At 36.5% G+C, this 22,298-nt stretch overlaps 1 protein-coding gene across 3 annotated transcripts; it reads right to left on the bottom strand.

The window, feature by feature from the left end:
- Positions 1-142: 142 nt before the first annotated feature.
- Positions 143-3,923, bottom strand: LOC112468998 (oxidative stress-responsive serine-rich protein 1). Of its 3 annotated transcripts, none has more exons than XM_025038444.1 (2): positions 3,656-3,923; positions 143-1,318 (listed from the first exon to the last, which is right to left on the bottom strand). In XM_025038444.1, exons 1-2 carry the CDS (start codon positions 3,730-3,732, stop codon positions 595-597), a joined length of 801 nt encoding a protein of 266 aa, XP_024894212.1. In that variant the 5' UTR covers positions 3,733-3,923; the 3' UTR covers positions 143-594. The 3 variants fall into 3 exon arrangements, with proteins under 3 accessions (XP_024894212.1, XP_024894210.1, XP_024894211.1); XM_025038442.1 differs by lacking the exon at positions 3,656-3,923 and adding an exon at positions 1,514-2,030; XM_025038443.1 differs by lacking the exon at positions 3,656-3,923 and adding an exon at positions 1,546-2,030.
- Positions 3,924-22,298: the final 18,375 nt, after the last annotated feature.

Here is a 22,298-nt window from a genome sequence, read left to right as displayed (position 1 = left end):
GAATTTCTTCGTTCGATTAGGACGGAAATTTTTATGTGTTAATTAAACGAGTAAGTGCAAAAGGTGATGTATATGCGAAGATGTGTGCATAAATGCACATGTAAAAATATCTAGCGATTGTATGGGTGCATTTATACTCCGATTTTTCAATTCATACGATTTATTCTAAAACCAATTATTCTTCTCTCGTAATACAAAAGTTTTCTTTTTAAATACAGATAATATAATATTCCATTTTCCCTTTTATACACTAAAGAAACCAAATATCGTGCACGAAGATGATGTAAAAAAAAACGAAAGAAACAATGCAGAAGAAAGTACATCGATATCTCGCTACACTTTTCCGAATGTTTATATAAAATAGTTCAACAATTTCGGGACTATACACAATTGGAGCGAGAGTAAACGTTTTTCTTGCCGGTGACGTTACTGGTACGTTAAAAAAATAATTTAGGAAATTAAATTAGACGAATAAAAGAGATACGGTATCGTATATGGAGAGTGAAGTGTACGCAGCCTCGAATAAACTGGGTACAAAAAAGAAAGAAAGTCTGCATTCGGTATATGAAATAATTCCAAGATACTTTACAATTATTAAGTGTACATCATCTCCGCCATATGCGACATCTTCTTTGGAATATGAACGAACTCTTCGAAGTAGCCGGCGAGTTCGCCGATCGTGACGTCGCTCGACAAGGGCGGCGATATTCGCGCCTGAATCGAACAGGTGTTCGGTGAGCTCGATAATTGTTGCTGGCCGGATGAACCGCCACTAGCATCCGACTGTCCACTGTTGCCCGTCGTCGTCCGTTGTTCGCCGCCGCCTGGGCCGGGGCCCCTCTTTAGGTTCGGCATCGTGTTACTGCGAGCACGGTGGAAGCCACCTGCGCCCTCGCAATCGTCATCCTGAATACTAGTGTCGTCCTTGACCAGCCTATTGTCTTTACTGATTTTCAGCGCCTCCAAGTCCTTCATGACCGAATTGTGGTCGATTATCTTGGAATTTTTACTGGGAATACTGAGCTTACACGTGTTATTGAACAGCGTATCTACTGGGTTATCACTAAGACCGCTAGTTCCGGGAGCGCTTAACTTTAGAATGGCGTCCCTTAGGATGGTGCTCCTCTTGGTCTTCTCGACCGTTCTCTCGTTCTTAGACGGTTTGAAATTCGTTGTACTCTTGATACCCCTCGGGTTGACTGGGAACATGGTAGGCCTGTTAGGCGCAGATCTTCTTCGGAATAAACAGTTTCTGTTGGAACCCTCGCCGAATATCCTGAATAGATTCATCGGCTTTGATTTGTCTGCCATTGCGATGCTGAAAGAACGAAAAATTACTTTGTTAGATTAAATTATATATTATATAGATATTAATATTAAAATGCGCTAAAACGTCATGTCCGCAATTTTTACTTTTTAAACAATTCTCTCTCTTGCGAATCTGCGATATAACTTATAAAATATTTTAAGGCGTGTAACAATGAAAATTAGAAAACCGAAGCTTTATAGTTACAAGCGGCAGTATTTGAAGTCTTAGCCGTCTACCATTGAGGACTCCGGGAAGACGTACAAGTTTCTATCCAATCGCACTGATCGCAGATCACATAAACATTACTACAGCCTCACAAGCCTCTGAAAGAAACCGTTTCATAATTCGCCAATGCCCGTACCCTTCATCGATTTGTCTCTCCTAAGTCTACTATCGACGTTGCTAAACTGTTATTTCCGGCATCGCGGTGTCTACAGGTTTAAAAATAGAGCGTCTAAACGTTTCTCCAGATGGAATCGAGCCGAACTTCACTCGACTCGACTTCATCCGGCACGACGGGAGCCGCGAGAATCCGATCGCGCAATCGACGACAGTTTCTGACGGACGGCGAAACGCGTGCATTGTAAATATATATATATATATATATACCGTCGCGTTTACTAGCCGACCTTGACCGCGATTACGAAAAGTATGTATACACCGCCGCGAAGTTTCGATAGCTCGATTGGCCAATAGGAGACATGCCGATTGACAAAGAAACTCGGCTGCTAGACATAGTGGCTGCATTCCGATATTCACTGTCAGCAACTTTCAGTACTGAAAATCTATAGTATACGTGACGTAAAATATAGATTTGCAGTACTGACAGTGAATATCGGAATGCAGCCAATGATGACCGATAAATCACAGTCCATCACTTTGTTGTCGCCGCTTTGTTGGCTCGCTGTTGCAACTTAAACCATTTATAACTACAGAAGCAGTAAACAGCGTTGAAGAGATCTCAGATAAGAAGTCAAGTATCATATATTCATTGATGACTTTCATTCTGTCATGCTGTAGCGCTATTTAGGCTGCATTCGGAGAGCGTGCTATTAGCGCTATTGTATCATTCTAACTTTATCGCTCATTAAATGTAAAACAAGGATAGAATAAGCAAATAGCGCTAATAGCGCGCTCCCCGAATGCAGCCTTAATATACCGTTAGAGAAGCGTTGAGTGAATCTGAGACGCAACACTAACTTCATCATGTTATATCTGCAAATTTTTGTAAAATCAAACTCGTTGACTTGTGTCTAGCTGTTCACGAACAATAGTCTACGACCAATTCTTATTTTATCTAAAGATTCTAAAGTATTCAATCCTATTTTATCTGAAGTATTCAATCAATTTGATGATGTCGTACCCCTAGAAGAATCACAACTAAAAAAATTTCGATTTTGAGTTAAGCCGATAAAAAGTATGCCTAAAACCTAAAATGTCATGTTAATGTACTATAACAATGTCACAAGCCTATATGTGAAATCCACTGCGAGGAGCAGAATTGTCGTTATTCTTTTAAACCATTCATGTTGCGGTTTCCTGGATGAATAGTATTATAAGTGAATTGAATCACACCAGACCTTTTCAAGAAACAGTATAAGTTCCATTACATATAAAACAAAATAACATAATTGTAATTGTGTTAGTTACCTCACAATTCAAACAAATTGAATTAAATTTATTTCTTCTCTCCTGAAAATAGTGAATTTCTGAGTTGTACCAGAAATTCTTCTATGGGTTCGATATTATCTCTTACAGGTCAGATACAGATCTCGCAGTGATGTTGCCGTCGCTCTAAAGCGTCGTCTACAATGGCAGCCGGAGTATACAGTAAGACGTAAGCAGTAAGTTATTGACTAATGGGATTTTTGCAATTCAAGAATAATCGACTACAGTTGGTCAATAGCTTGCTGCTTACGTCTTACTGTATACTCCTGCTGCCATTGTAGACGACGCTTAAACACTAAAAAGAAACTATTCGATTAACGAAATCTCGCGTACGATACAAATGTCGAGTCATGGTGAGGCTGCAGTAATCAGGGGGTCGCTGTCAAAAATCACAGACGCTCTCACATCGGTCACACGTGTTCCAGAATCATCGACTACTCATTTTGCATCGCGGCGTCGCGAGGGGGGGCGCTTCAAATAGACCTGAAACCACTAGCTCAAGGTTTTAATCTTTGACACGTGTACGAGGGACTTCAGAAGAGAGACTTCGCAATGCCTTTCGACGCCTCGAAATTCGCCAATACAGACAACAGGATCATCGTCGACCTCGGAAGAGCACGTATCTCGGCGATACGTTTAACGACGCTTTAGTCGAGAACGGAGCGGAGCGATGCTTACTGGGGACAACTCGTCGAGCGACGGTCGATCTCGAGCCTCTGCAGACGCGCCGGCAGCACGTCGTCCTCGTCGCCCATACTACTACTCGTCGCGGGCTTGCCGTCAGCGGAGGCGCGGCATCGAGCTGACGGCAGGCGCGCCGTGCGCGTGCGAGGGATCCGAGGACGAGCGCAGCGGGAGCTGTAGACGGGGGAGTCTCGGCTACGGGCTAGGTTAGAGCGACGCGGCGCCGACGGCGATGACGACGCACGGTGCAACCGCGCGACGGCGATGGCTGGCGCGCGCGCCTACGTGGGTGACAGGTCGCTCGGTGGCCGACGCGCGATTCCGCCTCCGCCGCTTCCACCTTCTCCGTCTTCCGTCACTGTATCTCGTCGTAGAGTGCTGCACCGCGCTCCGCGTGAACGCGGCTCGGCGTTGACGCGAGGAGACGAGGAATCGCGTCGCGATCCCGTGGCACTCGAGTGCGCGCAGAGATTTGCGGATCAATTGGCCCGAAAAACGTCGCGATGGCGAACGTAAATAAACACCGCTACTGCGCGGGATCGAGGATCAGCGGCGACTATCTTCACTATCTGCGGAGGAAAGCGCACTGGCGCAGAGGGCGCCGCATTCGAGGTTGCGCGAAACTTCTGTCGCCCGTGAGTGGCACTCGCGATCGCCCACGTCGCCGATTGGTCGACTCGACGCGGGACCTTCCGATTGGTCGCTCCGGTAGAAAAGCTCCAAGCGAGTCGCTGCGAGTGGTTGTGGACGCTGTGGTGTGGTTTATGACGTTTATGGTCAATCATCATGACGTCGTCAACTCATCATTCGTCAAATCGAAATGTCCTTCTTGCCCGAGTCCGAGGGAGACCCGCGCGAATCGTTGGATGTTGGATCTTTGGAGAGTCTCTGTGCTTCTTGCCTCCGTCGGGATGATGAAAGAGGATGGCAAAGAGAGTGAATCGGGTACGTTCGCATTTCGATTGAATCGATCGTTGTGACAGATAAATTTTAGCATCAGCGAGATTCGCGAAAGAACACGCGAGAGATATTCGGATGAACTTAGTCGATATGTTATAGCTTTCTACATGATTTAAAAATATTTTAATTTAATAATAAATAAGAATATGAAGGATCTTTTGAATAAAATAAAAAAACTTTAATATTTGAATATCACAGCCAGAGCCGCGGTAGTTTGTGCGCTATGTAATTTGTTACAATCTAGAACAATTAAATAAGACTATAAACGTATTTTAATTAAAATTATCCAAATGGCTATTGAATCTTTTCAATTATACTCTTCAGAACTTTTTATATAATATAATATAAACAATTTTATATAAAAACTTAATTTAGTCGGCTAGTTGCGTAGTGTAAAAATAATCGATTAATTACTCGGGAAAAAAATCTCTCAAATATAATTATATAAAATATGTTTTCTTTCTCTCGTATAATCTCTGTTCATATATGTATACAAGAAAAATAATAAGAAGAAGAATTAAAAGATAATTAAAAGGATTATTTTTCCATTGTTTTTTTCTTACAAAAAGAACAATGAGAAAATAATCCCTTTAATTATCTTTTAATTATTATTATTTTTTACAAAAAGAACAATGGGAAAGTTTGAGAAAATGAGCAAAAATCTTCCATATATAATTATACATAAATGTAACGATTGTATAAAATATAATTATATATGTAGAATATTGTATAATCTAATCTCAATTTTACTTTTTATAGAAAAGAATAAGGCAAAAGTTATTATTTCTCTAATGTATGTTATTATATATATATATATATATATAATGTTTTTTCCGGTAAAGTTATAAAATTATCAGGATAAATCAATCTTTTTAAATTAAACTTCATACGAAATACAAACGGTTTCATAAGAAAATTGTTTAAGAAGTCATTAATGGTCGACTAAGTTCATACGAATGCGAGAGACTTCTGTAATGATGCGATTAAAATCTTAGATAAAGATATTCTCGCGCGAACTTCTTTCTGTTACATCAGATAATAACTGAGAACATTGGCGTGGTTCTTGATTTATACGCTTCTATGAATTGTTTTATGTTGCAACAATTGGCGCAAGTTTCAATCTGCGCCATTACGCGCACACTATAAGCTTCTGACTTGACAAGTATTTCTTTCCTGTATTTTACATTTAACGTAAAAAATCGTACGAATTTCTGTGCTTACCTGATATTTTTCATAATAAGGAAACTATTTATTTTTTGTTATTCCATGCATTTATTATATATTTGATTCTATTTTTTTTTCGTTAGAAATAAAAATAGCTTGCGAGTTTTTTTTTTTAACTTTCTTGAAAACGTTAAAAAGAAGGAAATTTAATAATCCTAAGCCTGTAAAAACCGTTTGAATTATTTATACGTTATTCCTTTCATCAATCTGATTCGCTATAGTTTTTTTCGTTAGAAATAAAAATAACTCGTAAGATTTTTTCTATTTAACCCTTTCGAAAAATGATAAAAAGAAAGATGTTTAATAATCTTGAGTCTATAAAAACCGTTGAAAAGAAAGGGAAAACTAGAAATTTTAGGAAATTCAGGTATTTCTACAACGTTTGAAATGGAATAGATTTTATTCTTTAAACTTACTTTCTCGAATTTCTTTAAGATTTAAAAGAGGATTTTGTTTGAAAGAAGATATTTTTTCTCGTAAAATTTATTATTAATCTTATGAATGTTATACGTTGCCTGAAACTATATGATTGGAAATGAAAAGATTTTAAAATATTGCATTCGTGCTTATATATATGTATACGTATAATCCCATCGTTCTTGACAGAAATGTATAGGGCTTTCACATAATACTCATCGAACCTGCAGTTGTTTGCTAAAATCTTCAATTCGTTCCGCAATTTTCCCATTTTTCTATTCATTCCTTCAAGACCGTTTTTTCCCAGATCATTCTTGGCCTGCTCTACAGCGGCTTTTATGTGTCTGTAATATAATTGATTAGGTCATTGAACTAAAGATACACTGAAAAAAAAAGAAATACTTAGATCCAAGAAAATATTTTTTCACATAGTACCAATGGCTTATTTACTTAATATATAATCACATATTTATTTAGAATTAGATATCTTTACTTAAATTAAGTAAAAATAATACATATACATAAATTAAGTAAAAATAATAATTTACTTAAATTAAGTAAAAATATCTAATTCTAAATATGTAATTCTAAATATCTAATTCTAAATGTGATTATATTAAGTAAATAAGCCATTGGTACTATGTGAAAAAATATTTTCTTGGATCTAAGTATTTTTTTTTTCAGTGTAGTTCTATACGAAAAAGTGCAATCTTTATTATGAGTATAATTAAGCCTTTATTTTCAGAGACATTGACATCATACATATTGTACACGTTTAGTTTTTTTGCTAAATTTTGTTGACAAAGGAAAAACAGCCAATACTTACCACAGTCTTAAATTTTTCATTCTTTAATTTTTTATTTAATGGTCATGGATTGAAATTAAACAATAACTAAGCAAAACATTAATTTTTTTTCTAAAGTCCCTGAAGAGGTAAAATATACAACAATCAAACTTACAAACTTACATTCACGTCACATCGTAATAAATCGTCTTCGAAAGTATAGCAGGCAGTTCAGTGAACAATTCTGACGATCACGATTGAAACGTTAATATGCATACGTGCGTGTAATTTGTGAAAATTTAAAACGCATAATATTTTTATATATTATTTAAATTAAAATTTTAATCTGAAATGTAGGAGAAAAAAAGTATATAGAAAAAAAGGAAAAGGAAAAGAATAAATTCTCTAAAGGAGAAAGAGAGAGAGAAAGAGTCGAGTAATCAAGTTGGCAGTACCAAATTGACACTTGAAAAGAGCGATTCTGATTGGGAGAATTCGCATACAAATCGATCTCGCGTATAAAATTCCGTGATCCTCGTGGGCGAGCCTCGCTATGTGCTGACGCACTCTCGGCCGAGCTTTATTTTAGCATACGGCTGAAATATTTACGAATTCCCGCTGCTGGAGAGCATGGAGCGAGAGGAAACGGCTGGCCGCGCCTTTACTTCTCACTAAAAGCGCGGTGCTCCATCGCGAAATTGTTTCCAATACATAATTGCTCTTAGACATGAAATATCATTGGTGAATGGAACGCTTAGAAATCCGCGATGATATTTATTCCTCTTCAATCTTAGATATTGAAACATTAACGAGGAAACACGAGGGCTGTATACTTTGTTATTCTGCGCTTATAATTTAATATTTGACTGACAATGAGACGTGAGTAAAATCTATATTTCATATGTGAAGAATATTAAAGCGGACGAAAAATAAATGTTGAAAAGAGTTTTCTTGTTTGTTAAAAGTAAAAATAATACTTTTTTCATTCAATTTTTTTGAAAAATGCTGAAAGGAAAGAAATCTTAGATAGCCCAAATGTATTTACATTTTAAAAGGCTTGGTAACCCTAATTCTACGAAAAATATTGAAAAAAAAGAATCTTAAGATAATAGCTCAGATGTTTTTACATTTAAAACTTATGTGAACGAACCTGTAAGAATGCAGATTCCACCTTTATTTATTTATTCAATTTAAGTTTCACGAAACTTTGCGCTTTTGAATAACACACACAACTGAGAGAAACATCTTTTATATAAAATCTTTCTCGGCACTTAAAAAGAGATCCTCCATACTTTTGATCTAGATTCGCTTTTTCACTTTTTGACAATGAAATTTTATATGAATTTTATAAAAAGACGCAGAAAATCAACTTGCATGCATCTGATTGTATTTGATGCCACATCGTACGTACATCCCATAACATTGCTTTCTTGTAAAACTTTCGTTTGAAGAATGACAATTAAAAATACATAACGTCGTGCTCGTAATTTATAGAGTGCCACAGCGAAAAAGTTATGATCAGTGTGGCGTTTCGGAAATATAGCCGTTTAATCGGTTTAGAAATGAGCCCTGGCGACGGGCCAAGATCTCGTCCACGTTAATGCGTGACAAAGTTTCCGAAGTTTGGCTATGACATGGAATATAGATGCACGTTGCACCTACGCATATCCGTTACACCGGCTAGGAAGCGGTCACCCGATCGCCAGCGCGGAACGCCTCGCGCGCGTTACTCTTACGGTAAATTTATATTTTCTGCGGTTACTATATATTCAGACGATCTTTATGGTTTGCACACGCGCTCCACTCACTCTTGTAGATCGGCGCATCGATTATTTTGCGCCATCGATATATCCAAATGCGCTTGAAGCCTGAAAGTTTGTTGAAGGGATATAACTTGAATTGTTTTATAAAATATAAGATAAAGATATTTTATTATAAATCCAAAACTTAAAAATATTTAAAGTTAAATTTAAATATTCTTAAATCTTAAATTTATAACTTTAAATTTAAGTTTAAGTTTTAAGCCTCAAAATTAAATTTAAGTATTTTGTATTTGAAATTTTTATTTTTATTGTTTTTTCTTCTTTAATCTCTTTACTAGAAGATATATTTTACAACATATTATCAGAACTTTTTGGGAATTTTTCTATTAATAGTAAATAAAAAAATTAAAACTTTTTTTCGTATCGACTCATTTTCTTATCTAGAAAATATCTGACCGTATTTTGCTCTTCTAAAAGTTGCTAAAAAATTTATTACAAAAAGTTAAAATAAATTAAATTAATTCACTTACGGAAAATATACTTTTTACATATTATAGAAGTAATATAATTGAGATAGGTAAAATTTTCACTAATTGCGAGATTATAATATTAAATTCATATTTCATAATTTATGAGGAAGATTTAGTATAATTAAAACTAAAAATAATATTATACTTAAATTAATTAGACACACACACGTAACAATTAACTCACGCGAAATTACCACCCGGAAGTCGTCGATGCAGAACGGAAGTGTCACGGACGTGCGAGAAGGCGATGGCTCTACATTTTGACACATATTCGCCGCTACGGATATAGCGAGCTAATTAGGGAATCGGGGATATACGCCTGCAGCCGGATGCGGCAGGATGTGACATCGGGTCAGGATTATCCGGATAAGCGTGCACGAGTGTGGCGTGAACGACCCCGCGCGCTCTCTCGCTCTTTCATAATTTTCCCATCGGACGAACTATAATTACCCGGATGCGTACGCGCTATTCCGCCTCATGGTATTCGCGTCTTCCGCGACTGCAACTGCGCCCGCAATCACGATGCGCCTGTGCCTGATGTAATTGGAGCTCCGAGCTGCGGTCGCAATTCACGAATGTCAATTTCTGACGTTTCCCGCGGTACTCTTCCTCGTAAAGATCATTTACTTTTCACCGTGTATCGAATCGATGCAAATCACGGTGGAGATATCACGAACAAGAGATGATTTTATTGCGTTTTGCTATTCATTTAAATTTTTCGAGCTGGGTGGCTCGACTGAATGGAAATATCGGTCTCTCAAACTTCTATACTATATTTTTAGTTTTTACAAGCTTTTTTATGAGAGAAAGAGAGAGAGAGAGAGAGAGAGAGAAGTATATCTCTATTGGAAAATTTAATTACTTAATTCTTGTGAGTTTTAAGACTGATAATTGCTGGAATTTTTATGAATCAAACCTGATTTTTCTAATAAGAAAATTAAAAGGATTTTTTCTAACAGAGAATCAATATTTACATTATTATTAGTGCAACAACGATACAAGTGATTTATTATTCTTCAAAATAATCTTATTTAAAATTTGATAATTATTTTATCTAATGATCTCTTCATTATTAAAATATAATTATCGCGCGTATTATATAAACTTATAACATATTTTCTAATCTTATAAAATATTATAAATACGTGTATGTATGTTGTCACACAGTTACTTTCATTTACTGAATAAAATAAAGATTTAAAATAAGATGTGTCAATATCTTAATGAAATAAATTATAAATAAATGCATGAAAAACTCACAAAGCAACGATTGAACTTATCAATATACAAGAAGACGAATAAATTGTTTCTATATCTTATTTTACAACAAAGATTGGGACCGATATTCCATTAGTCAGCGTTATCTTGACGCTAGAAAAGGAAAGATATACGTTCTCGGAACTCGCTCCTGGAATAACGACAATCACCGCGATTGGAATCAAAACGAAGACGGGGACAAAGCCCATTTCCGTGTGTCTGCGACCACGAAAACTGAACTCGTGGAAGCGATACCAATTTCGTCCTGCCCTGTCTTTTCTCGCGTACGCCATGCCGACGTTGCCATGACCAAAAGGTTCACGATCCACGCGATATTTATGAGAAACGCGCTGGCACGCGCATAAGCGCTGGCAGAAAGCGGGGGCGGCAGGCGCGACGGTGCGAGAGAAACGATGACGGAAATAATCCTAAGCAACACTGTAGCAGCCGGTTGACCCGGCGGCAAGTGAGATTCGCCGTTCCATCGTGCGTTTTCTTATTTGCTCGTTCGCTATTTTCCCCGTTGGTGGAATCGCGACGCCGAAAAACGTCTCGTTATGACGCCTCGATATGATGAAGTGCTCGAGACACGTTCCGCAAACCGAGGACGCCTCCGAGGAGAAACGTTGTTTTGCGTTCTTCAAGCGCGATGTATCGTTGAAAATAATATGTCACCACAGTCTGGAAACAAAAGATATACTGTTAAAAAAAATTCTATTCTTATCTCGACAAATTGCTTGGTCAGCTTGAGTAACCGAACGTGCCTAGCGCGCGTAACACGCGAGACAACGCGGTTTATCTTGCTTGAAAGAAATTTATGGGATTTGTTTTATTTGATTTTGTAGATTATAACAAAACGCAATAATATACAATTGTTTGTAACAATTATTTTTTTAAACCGAGCAAGTAACATTTACCTCGCCAGTAATTATAATTGTAATTATGAAAAAATAATTGTTTTTTTATTTTGCAAACGTTATATTATTATGTTCTAATATTATAATTCTTCTTTTTTTAAATATAGAAGAGTCTTTCCGTGTTAAAAGTTGCAAAGAGAGTCTAAGTCTTCTAATATAATTTTCCAAGTCTGACACAAGTGTTGCTTTAAAATTTTTATATATTGCTCCAATATTATATAAATTTTTTTATTTCATTAGGATTATTCGGTTAAGTGTTAAATTATGCGTTGTAACTTAAGATGGATATTACATTTAAAAGATAAGGTTCTAGTCTCGCGTGAGTCGATCGTTTGATATTTATAATTCGTGCGTCTCTCGCCTGTCAAGCGTAATAGGCGATGACGACGAAGCCCTGTATAACTTTCAGAATTTAAATGGAACTCACACGTCTCGTCCGTGTCGTACACTTGACTATAATATGCGGCTCTCGCGTGAAGATTTCGAACGCTATATAAGCGTCGCGTAAATTCATGGCACTTTGTCGCCTCTACATAACACGTCGCGAAGAATTTAGCCTGGGAAGCGCCGTGCGCAGGAAACGCACTCGTTTCGACACTCGTCGCTTTGCGCAACTTCCTAATTGATCGTGGCTCTATGCGCCGGGAGTGAACGTTAACAATGTCTCTCTCGGCGCTGCATCTCGTTAGTCAAAAATAGAACGCAGAATTGTAGTCTCTCTCTGTTTGTTGAGAATAGAGGATGTAAAAAAATGCCTTCTTCAATCTATTTTTTTCGATCCTGAATTAGAAGACTGTAATCTTATTCCGTGTAGAAGTAAAAGTTGAAGAATGTGAATTTCGCTTCCGCATCTTTAGACATTCTACCTGGAAACATTGATTTTTGTGAATATAAATTGCGTACAGATAAATTTATAAATATAGAAAATATAAAGATACGCAGGACATTTGCATTTGACACATAAATTATACTTTATTTATTTGTCTTTTTGTCTGAACAAAGTAATAATTATGTCTAATAATAATTTGTAATACATTAATTAACAATATTTTATTTCCTAATTTATTATTACGCTAAACAGTGATTAAATCATGATAAATCAAAATAAAATATTAATGATGTCTTATTAATGCTGAAATATAATTTTACAAAGCTCTAGAATGATATGAAAGGATGATTTAGTTATCAAGCGATTACCTCAACGGATGTACTTGATGATCGCAGTAACTGCGAAGCATTATTGCCAAATTAATGTTTTTTACGAGCGACAATACGTTCCGCAAGATAGAGCACCGTACAGAACGTTTAGCGTTCGTAAATCACATTAAATGCGACAGCACGAACGACTGTAAAGAGCGTACAAAGACGATTTGCTGGGCGTCGATTAAAAATGTCCATTGTCAGGAAAATGTAGCTGCTACGGATTTTAATGGACGGCCTATTTGCGCGCCGGATGTAATATTTAGAATCTGACGTTCCAGTCTCGTATTCGCCATCGTTAAACGCATTTGTAAATCACTTCGCATCTCTTTGACGGCCGCCGCGAATATTCGCGACCGATGCTATAACTCCGTTGCCTCTTGTAAAATAAGCGATGAAGTTATATGATGTATTGGAGGAACGATAAGGGCTTAGAATCGGTTAAAGAGCGTCGGTATCATTGAACTTTAACTTTTTAAATCCCTGAGTTTTTATCAAACAACCTGAATTTTTCATAAATTGTTTGACAATGTATGGCACAGAATAGATTGTATTAACTGTTCGAATTAAGGAGGTATGATCGAAAAATCAAAATGCTTCAATTTGTTTAAAAAGTGTACAGAATATTATTTAAAACGAAATTAATATCATATTTCCAAGAAAATAAAAATTAAAACTAGAGTTTTATACAGAGTGATTTGAGACACTTAAATAATCTCCTAGTAGTTTATCGATCACTTTTACACATTACAGCCTTATCTATAACACAAAAAAAATTTATTTAATCAAATTTTTCTAAAATCAGTTCTAAATAAGATTCCATCGCAAATCCAGAATTTTAGGGGGAAATTTAGAATCTACGTCTAGTAATTAAACAGATACATGATCCTCTTGTTTTCAAAATTTTTTAAATTAATTAATTTTCTCGTTCTTTTAAATTATCGCGTTGTCTAGTTACAATAATTCAACTCTTTTCGAGTTCAATTTATTGAGTTAATTTTAAACACGCAGTTTCCCATTGCAGTTAGTTAAATCAGTAATCATTATATTATTTCAAAGCTACGAATGATCGTGATAATAAACTGTAACATTATAATTTGCCCAGATGTATATAACCATACATAAAGAAAAAGAAAAACCGTAATTATTTCACATTTGCTACGCAACCTTAAAAGCTATAGTCGTCGGCGGATACGATTTTTCACAATAAATCGCGCAAGCAGAATAAATTGACCAACATACAAGATTTACTAAGGCAAATGGAGGCATTCATCCCTCATCCACCTTTATTTTCGGTACGTCGTTCCGCTTGTCGGCCGTTGACTTTGAACCGAACGACTTGTCGGTAGTGTATCATTCGACCAAGTCGACATCCTCGACGACAGATACGACATGCGTCGAAAATATGTGCTACGTTCGACGATGCACTATAGCTTTCGCACGCTAGTATTCATTAATTAACTGGCACAACGTTTACGACGGGAGTCAATACTATTCCCGGCTGCCGGCCAACAAACCCAATCTCGTCGTAGTAACAATTGCACACTCCAGAACCGTTCCGAGATACAGTTTTTATGACGTAATAAAAGAGAACGCAAAATGGACAAACGTAAGTGGACGAGCGATATATAACTGAAAATATATAAATACGAATAGAGTCGTTATACACAAAATATCGGGATATTCCGATCTTTATTTTAAATCATTACGCATTCACAAGGAGGATATAGAATACTTCATGAGAAGGATAGAAAATAGGTTTGTTTTTTTAAAGACTAAAATACAACATTAGTTAATTTAAATTAAATTAAATTAATTTAAAGCCTTGAGCTTTTTTCTCTTTTTCGAATCTTCTTATAATATAATTATTTAATTTAAAACATATTTAACTATAATCTTCACGTTATGATTTCTAATACAAAATTGAACGAGAAATTTTTATAAGCCAAGTCAATTTCATAAATTCGTATTTTACCACCGATAAGCGTTATTCTTGTAGAACAGTGTCATCATAAAAATAAAAACGTCGTGATAATTCCCGTGGATTTTTATTGCGTCCTGTTACTTAGACGAGATTAACTTACCATGACGATTCGTAGCACGCGAGATTCTTTCACGTTGCACGACTGCTGCTCGTCTGCCGTTGCCGAAGATTATTTGCTCGTGCGGGAGGATCGGCCTGTTCCCCTTTGCTGGCGGACTCCATTTCAGCGGCAGCAAAGCGGAAAAAGACACACCCTCGACCAACACTCCAGACACTGCTCGTGTCATTTTTTTTTTCGGGATTATCCGGGTCTTGCGTCACTAATCTGTGTGTTTCATTATTCGATCTCTTGAAACAACTCCTAATTCGCGAAATCTCTTCCCATCAACAAGCCTGAAAAGTCTTGCTTCGGTAGATTTGTCTCATACGAAAGATTCTTCTTTCGTTGCATCACATCCCTTGGTTGAGATTCAAAGTTTCCAATGTAAAAGTATTGCGTTCCTTTATGGATCTTTCGCTTCATTGATCACAATTTTTATGGCAAGGGATTTTAAACTCCAATTGCTCGATCTCCAATTCTGGGAGATCACCCTTGTTTTAAATCTTTATTTGTTGCTGTTGTTATTGCTTGAAAGTTTCTGTTCTCCAAGGGACGCAACACCGCGATTACTTGTCCTCGGTTACTTTGAAATTAAGTTCATACTTCGGATATTTTGTTTCTATCACAATGGAATATTTTCCCATTTAAAACTCTTAATCATATACATGGAGTAGCAACTTTAAAAATCATGATCCGAATCTTGACAGTTTTAATATTAAGATATTCAACGAGATATAAACGAGAGATTACATTTTACTATAAGGTAAAGAGAACACTGTAAAAAATTTTGTAAAATTACAACTATTATAGTGGGTAATTTTGAGACTCACTATAATAGTTGTAATTTTACAAAATTACAGTACGGAAGAAAAAAGTAATTTTATATTAGAATTATACAAATTAAAAATGTGTGGAAATTTACACCTATTATAGTGGGTCTCAAAATTACCCACTATAATAGTTGTAATTTTACAAAATTTTTTTACAGTAAAACTGTTTGAGTCAGTTAAAGAAAAAATTAAATAAAAAATTGTCAAGATAAGGAAGGGCTTATGGGAAGCATAGGACTTTTTGGTTTTTTGTCTTGGAAATTTTTTATCCAAGTTTTTCTTTAACTAAACTCGAATAGTCCTTCCTTACCCTATACGTATAAGAAAAAAAAAAACGCAAACTCAATTTATTTCAATTATTGCTAGCGTAACGTAATTTTGACATCGTGAGCTTTGGGACAAATTACCCTTCGCTTAAAAATGTTGTAAATAAGATACGTGTCGGATCTGTCTGAATGACATAAGCCTCTCGATGTTTCGAACAATGATATACCTGTTGCGTCTTGACTGTCTTGTAAGTGTACTAATCGGCAGTGCTTGCCTGGTAGTGATTTCGGCGACTTAATCAAGTCGACACGAAATCTTGGCACATACGAGCGAGTCGAAAATATAGTAGGAAGAGGCGTCTGTCAGTCTGTTTGTTTAGTAAATGACGCGAAATGATCGTGTGACGGATCGCGTGTTGCGGAGGACGCCGCAGGAATCGTATGTGCGAAAGATATTTTCCACGTATCTCCCGTCGCCGCACATCAACACTAATTGTCATTTTAACGTCTCGCATTCCACCGACTTTCGCGACAATCATAATAACAGCGTTTAGATCAAATATTATATTATATTCCTTTTATCTATAGCGATACTGAATTTAATCGACGCAAGATCGAACTCGTTTTGCGATTCTTTCGCCGAATTTTAAGCTTGATACCGCCGCGCTGCTTCCCGTTAAAGAATAAGGAGAATTAATTCTGGAGAAGTGTAAAGAGAAGCATAAGGAGAAAGCGCGTTTACTTTACATATACGACGTGCTAGGAAATACATACATCGTCTTCACAGTTCATAAATCTCGAGAATAAAGTGATCCTTACTCTATAAATCCCCGCGAGAGCAGATTAATATTTACTCTTTATTAAATCTCCCGAACAAATTCTCTCTCAGCGCAGTTGCGGTTGTTCCAAAAATAGATCCGCAATTAATTTAATGTAAAGAGCGCGTGAAGTACTCTGCTCTCTGACTTCCTATATTCCTCCGCCGGATAGGATTACCGAGCGGCTGGAATAAAGCTGCGAGAGCCTTATGTCTATTCTCGCCCACATGTTCTCATCTCACGTGAGATCTAATGCGATCTGAAATCGAGTAACGATCAAGAGAGAGCCCAGCGCGCGCTCGCGTGTTCTCCGCCTCCACCCGCGCGCACGACGTGCTATTCGAATATCCGCGTGCGAAATCCGTGTGGCTAAGATCCAGCGAGTGTTTCGCTATATTAAGAACCCCCTTACGTAACGGATACTCATATCCATGCGTATACATTTGAACATTTAATATGTTCGTCGCGGTGTGCTTTCGTCGGGCGTTACAAGCGCTTGCGGACTCGAGTGCGAATTAATTCGCGAACGCAACTCCGCTGCACTTAAGTGTCGACGAAACTCAACTGTGAAACTGGATGTGTCGTAGAAAGTTAAGCGATAAGAATTCCATCGAGTCAAGACAAATGTATATAGCACATGAGTACGAGATAATGGGGATGATATAATCCAAGTTTATATCTTCAACTATATTTCTGTGTTATAGTTATATCTAATAAATATCTGTTATGAAAGGTCGAGTAATATAGAAATGTTTTATTTCCCGAGAATCTTGCAGTAAAGATAATCAATTTAATAAAAAATTCTATTAATGAGTATTGAAATAATTTAAAAAAAAATTAATGAAATCATATTGCATGAGGTTTTTATCTCATATCTATTTATCATCTTCACTTGTCGCAAAGTATACTTTAGGTTATCATCGCGTTTTAATACTCAAGTATCATTTATTAGAGAGAAAATTTCTACGCGGTTATTAAATTGCCAAACGTTATTAAAATATCATCTCGCAATCTCTCTCGACCACGAAAGTACGCAACTTAGCCGTCCTGTAAATATAACATGAATAAAGTTTAATAACGTGTGTGGGATATTTTCCCTGGCACTTCCCCAAATCTACATTAAATTCTATAAGTTTTATTATTTCATTTCGAAGATTACTTGACACGCGTTGATATATATGTTGCATATATGATGACGTATTTCAACAAGACGATTCTCTCGCTACGACCAATCGCGAATTCATCATAAATAACATCTATTATGTCACGAATGTTATAATTTAATAATTATTATATAATAAATGTTATGTTTTAATAAATATGTATATAAATGCACATTTATCGTGTAACGTCTATTGTTATAAATGTTATAATCTAATGATTATATACATAAATGTTAGATCTAGATCTTTCGGATTCACTCTTTTCTTTTCTTTATAGTCTTTTTTATTTCAGATTGATCGGGGATTTTATTACCCAATAATATTACCCAATAATTTGAATAAAGTAGACTAAAAACATAATAATTAACATTTGTGAAATATAATTTTTACGTATTGAATGGAATATTTTAGTATTGAATGGAAGCTCCTTATTTTTTAGACCAACATGAATAAAAAGCAATACAAATACTACAAAAATTAGAAGCCACAAAAAGAAGTATCATGAAATTATCGATATCTAAACATTATCATTTACGCTATGCGATGATATTGATATTAAGAATTATCGAAATTAAAATCAATTTAATTTCAATGCAATTTCTATGAAATACTTCTGTTTTAGAAATTACAGATGTTTATTGGGTCACAATTTCATCGCTGCGTGATACAGAAATTACTTACATACTTCAACTTCGATATCTTAGATTTCGTGAACGGGAACTTTTCCACATGAAATTTTCTAGCACAGCTTGTGGCGCACTTTCGACGTAATGATGATGGGTACAATCGGCTAATATTTCTCCAACATTCTTTTCAGACATGAAATTTTATGTTTCTGAAGACCATATAATGAGGAATGTGCAATTAAGATATTACATTAAAAACACGTCCATCTTTTTTTGAAATTTCTGTATTGATCTATTAGATAGATCTGTTTCCATTTGTTCTCATTAACTTTTTTGGAAATGAAAGATTAGTTTCATCATTGATTGAGATATGATGATTATCCATTTATGTTTCAATAAGTTATACATATTAAGATCAAATTGAAAGATGTGCATACTCCATACAGATAAACTTTATAACAGGTTCATAGCTATAATAAGATTTCTAGATCGATCAAAAGGCGTTCCTCTTTTCCGTTACAGCACCATATAGAGAGTCATTCAAGATGATACGATTAGATTTCTTCCTGACGTTTTCTTTCGTCTTCTTTTCTGTCTTTCATTCGTAATGATCACCTCATCTCTTCATAATTTCTCTTTTTTTCAAATTCTCATTTCCATTCTTCTCCTTCCCGGATCTTTCCTTTTTTTTCAAATTCATGATGTTACAAGTGCACGTGTAACATGAACGATCTTGTTCTTTTGCCGGACGATTTCGCAGCGATGCATGACGAAGAGTCTCTATGCGGTGATTTCCGATTCCGTGGGAAGCGTTGCGACGCGATAGAGTTGCGAGAAAAAGTGAGAGATTCAGATAAATGAATCCGCGGAGACGAGGAATAATAAATAAGAGATACGAAATAAGAGACAAGGATGCAAGAAAACTCGGGAGGGTTCGAACAGACGGAACAAGAATGGATATAAAAACTTGCGTATAAGAATCAATTTTGTACATCTCCGGCAAAATTTTGAATTAGAATTCGTCGAGATAATAACGTTCCGATTGCAAGACTTGGATTGCAATGGCAATTCGATTTCCCCCTTCCTTTTTTTACGAGGAAACTTGAGAAATTCTGATTCAAATCTGAGCCTGAATATAAATTAGAATCTAGAGTTGAATCTGAATTTAATTTTTTCCAACATTTTCAGTCTCAATCTCTCTAAACTTTTTAAAAAGGAAAAAGAAATCAAGATTATACTGTATATATATGACCACTGTTGCACCCTTCGATTTCTGGCCTCGCGTTGTCGAGGAACCCTGCGAGTCCTCGGAGAAGACGCGGTTTTTCTTTGAACAAGTCCCCTTCGACTAGAGTATCCCCCGGGAGTGATAACGATGCGAGAGGGTGGATGTCTCGATGCGACTGACTGTTGGCGTTTCATTCAAGAAGGCGTCGCGACGCCAGCGTCGTGGCGCGCACGCGCCGGCGGGAGCGGCGCGGCGCCGCCTTTCTTCCTTCCGTCCATCTATTTGGGCCCGTGGTACACCCACGCACCCACGCAAAATTGCACGCGTCCACGCACGCGCGTATCGCGCACCGATTTTTATTTCGATCGATTGAAATATATTTCGGTATTAATAGACGACGAACGGTGTCCCTTTTCGTGGCTGCGACTGCTCGGAGTAGATCTCGGTCAAAAAGTTCCTTAAACATTTAATCCTTGCAAAATGCGCGTCTTAGCACTTTTTAAATCGGTAGATAATTCTCTCTTATAGAATTATAAAAATAATCTTATCATACAGTGAGAAAATTTTCTTCGCCAGTGGATAAATAACAGTAATGAGGCTTAATTGACTATAAACTGGCAATCTTTATTAATAAGTCACGACGTTTCGACTCTAATTCGAAAAGGACTCGAATTATTAATCGAAATAAGTCGTTATATATCGATTAATAAGTCGAAACGTCGTGACTTATTAATAAAGATTGCCAGTTATAGTCAATTAAGCCTCATTACTGTTATAATCTTATTATGTATTTATTTATAACGTACGCGTTTATTTCGCAGAGCACATTTCAATTTGAATCGCCGCGTGACAAATAATTCAATTTTATATTGCATGTCAAAATAGTGAACATTATTATAGTTATCCTCTAAGTATGCTTCATACAAAGTAATTAAGGATTTTTATGTTCACAAAAGATGATTATAGATACGGAAATATCTTAAAAGAATCTGGAATTCTTTTTGTAATTTCAAAAGTCGAGAGACATTTTCACGGTTTCTAAAAAATTCTCTTGAAAATTTCGAGATAATATACGTATGAGTGATTTTTCAGCACATAATGTAGATGTATATATACTTTATATATATAAATATATTTTATAATAAATATAAATGTATATTTATTTTATAATAAATATAAATTTTTTTTCAACTAAACGAACGGTTGTAATTAAAATCAGCTGGTTGCGACGTGCGTGGTAATTGCGGAGTGACAAATGATTTCAGTATAAGAAATCAATTCGATGTTTATCCGTGAAGCGTAAGATAAGAGTTTGATCTTCCTCGGCTCGGTCTTTGAGTCTCCGTATGCCGTGAATAGACCGCTCGCGAGAGAGTCATCGAGCGATCGCGTCTGTTTTTATAGACCGGAGAAACTCTCGAGAGGCGCGATCGTTAGTGCGAGATCAATGGTCGACGTCGATGATCGACGATCCGCAGTTGAGAGTCCTCAGGCTCGACACCCGTCATATACCTTCAAAGTTCAAAGCGCGGAATCGCATCCAAGTTGACTGACGTGTCTTCGCGATACGGCAACTTCGAGCCTGCCGACGCAACACACCCGACGAAAAATTACAGGCTCGCGCACTCGACAATTACGCGCGAGCTCGCGCGCGAGGTTGCACAGGCTCCGAAATAAAAATCAGATATCTCCATATTGTGTAACGGCAGGTCTGTGCCTGCGTGAGAATCAGACGACTCCAACTTCAACGTTACAGTGAAATGTCCACGGCGTTTTCATTTCTCAACGAAAACTTTAGAAATAGAGAAGCTGCATTTTATATATATAGAAATTTAGTAATACGTTTTGATTCTGGGAAACTGTGAAAGTATTAAAGAGCGAAAGCTAGATGGATTTTCTAGTAAACTAGGAAATGAAAACGGAGAAATTTCTATATTTTCTCACCATATTTAATATTTGTCGATGTGTCGATGCTAGGTTTTTTACTATTGGATATTATATTTATAAAAAATATAACAATAAAAACTAAGCAAATCCTCTCTTATGAGTTTCTAATCACAAACTGATGTGTGATTTTGTTTTCCTTAGAATATTGCACTGGGTGCGAGTTTCCGAATGACGACCGGTCGTTAGAGCAATTTTTCGGCACAAGCAAGGTATATTCTCAAGGCAGATTCTGCCTAAACTTCCGTTAGACCGAAATAGACGCGAAATGACACGGATAAGCGGCTGGGTGTCGCTGAAATAAAACTCGCGGCCATCTGGATTCGCGATGTATGGAAAAACAAACTCGTCGCTTCGGTTCCTCCGGATTTTATGATTCGTTCGAAAACCTCGCGATAACCGAACGATTCGCGGATATACGAAAATATATGCCCGGGATCGAAGAAACTGAATTTTTAATTTTCCATGAATCCCTGAAAGAGAGACTGACGTTCTGCCAAGAATGATAAAAAAACGTCCTTCTGAAATCAGAGTATTCTGAAATAATAAAAAAAATCAGTATTTTTGAAATACATTACTCTGATCAGAAATTCAAGTATATTAGTTGAAGGCAAACAGCAAATTCA

Source organism: Temnothorax curvispinosus, unplaced genomic scaffold (genome assembly GCF_003070985.1).
Source record: "Temnothorax curvispinosus isolate PA1 unplaced genomic scaffold, ASM307098v1 QBEX01002370.1, whole genome shotgun sequence".
Classification (NCBI taxonomy): domain Eukaryota; kingdom Metazoa; phylum Arthropoda; class Insecta; order Hymenoptera; family Formicidae; genus Temnothorax; species Temnothorax curvispinosus.
The sequence above is the reverse complement of the archived record's forward strand: the minus strand, read 5'-3'. Positions and strand labels throughout refer to the sequence as shown.

What these genes read in the sequence shown, in the direction of transcription:
- LOC112468998 (XM_025038444.1), bottom strand. Translation starts at nt 3,732, where the DNA reads ATGGGCGACGAGGACGACGTGCTGCCGGCGCGTCTGCAGAGGCTCGAG. An exon ending in CGCTCGACGAGTTGTCCCCA is followed by an intron (nt 1,319 to 3,655) that starts GTAAGCATCGCT and finishes TCGTTCTTTCAG; the next exon opens with CATCGCAATGGCAGACAAAT.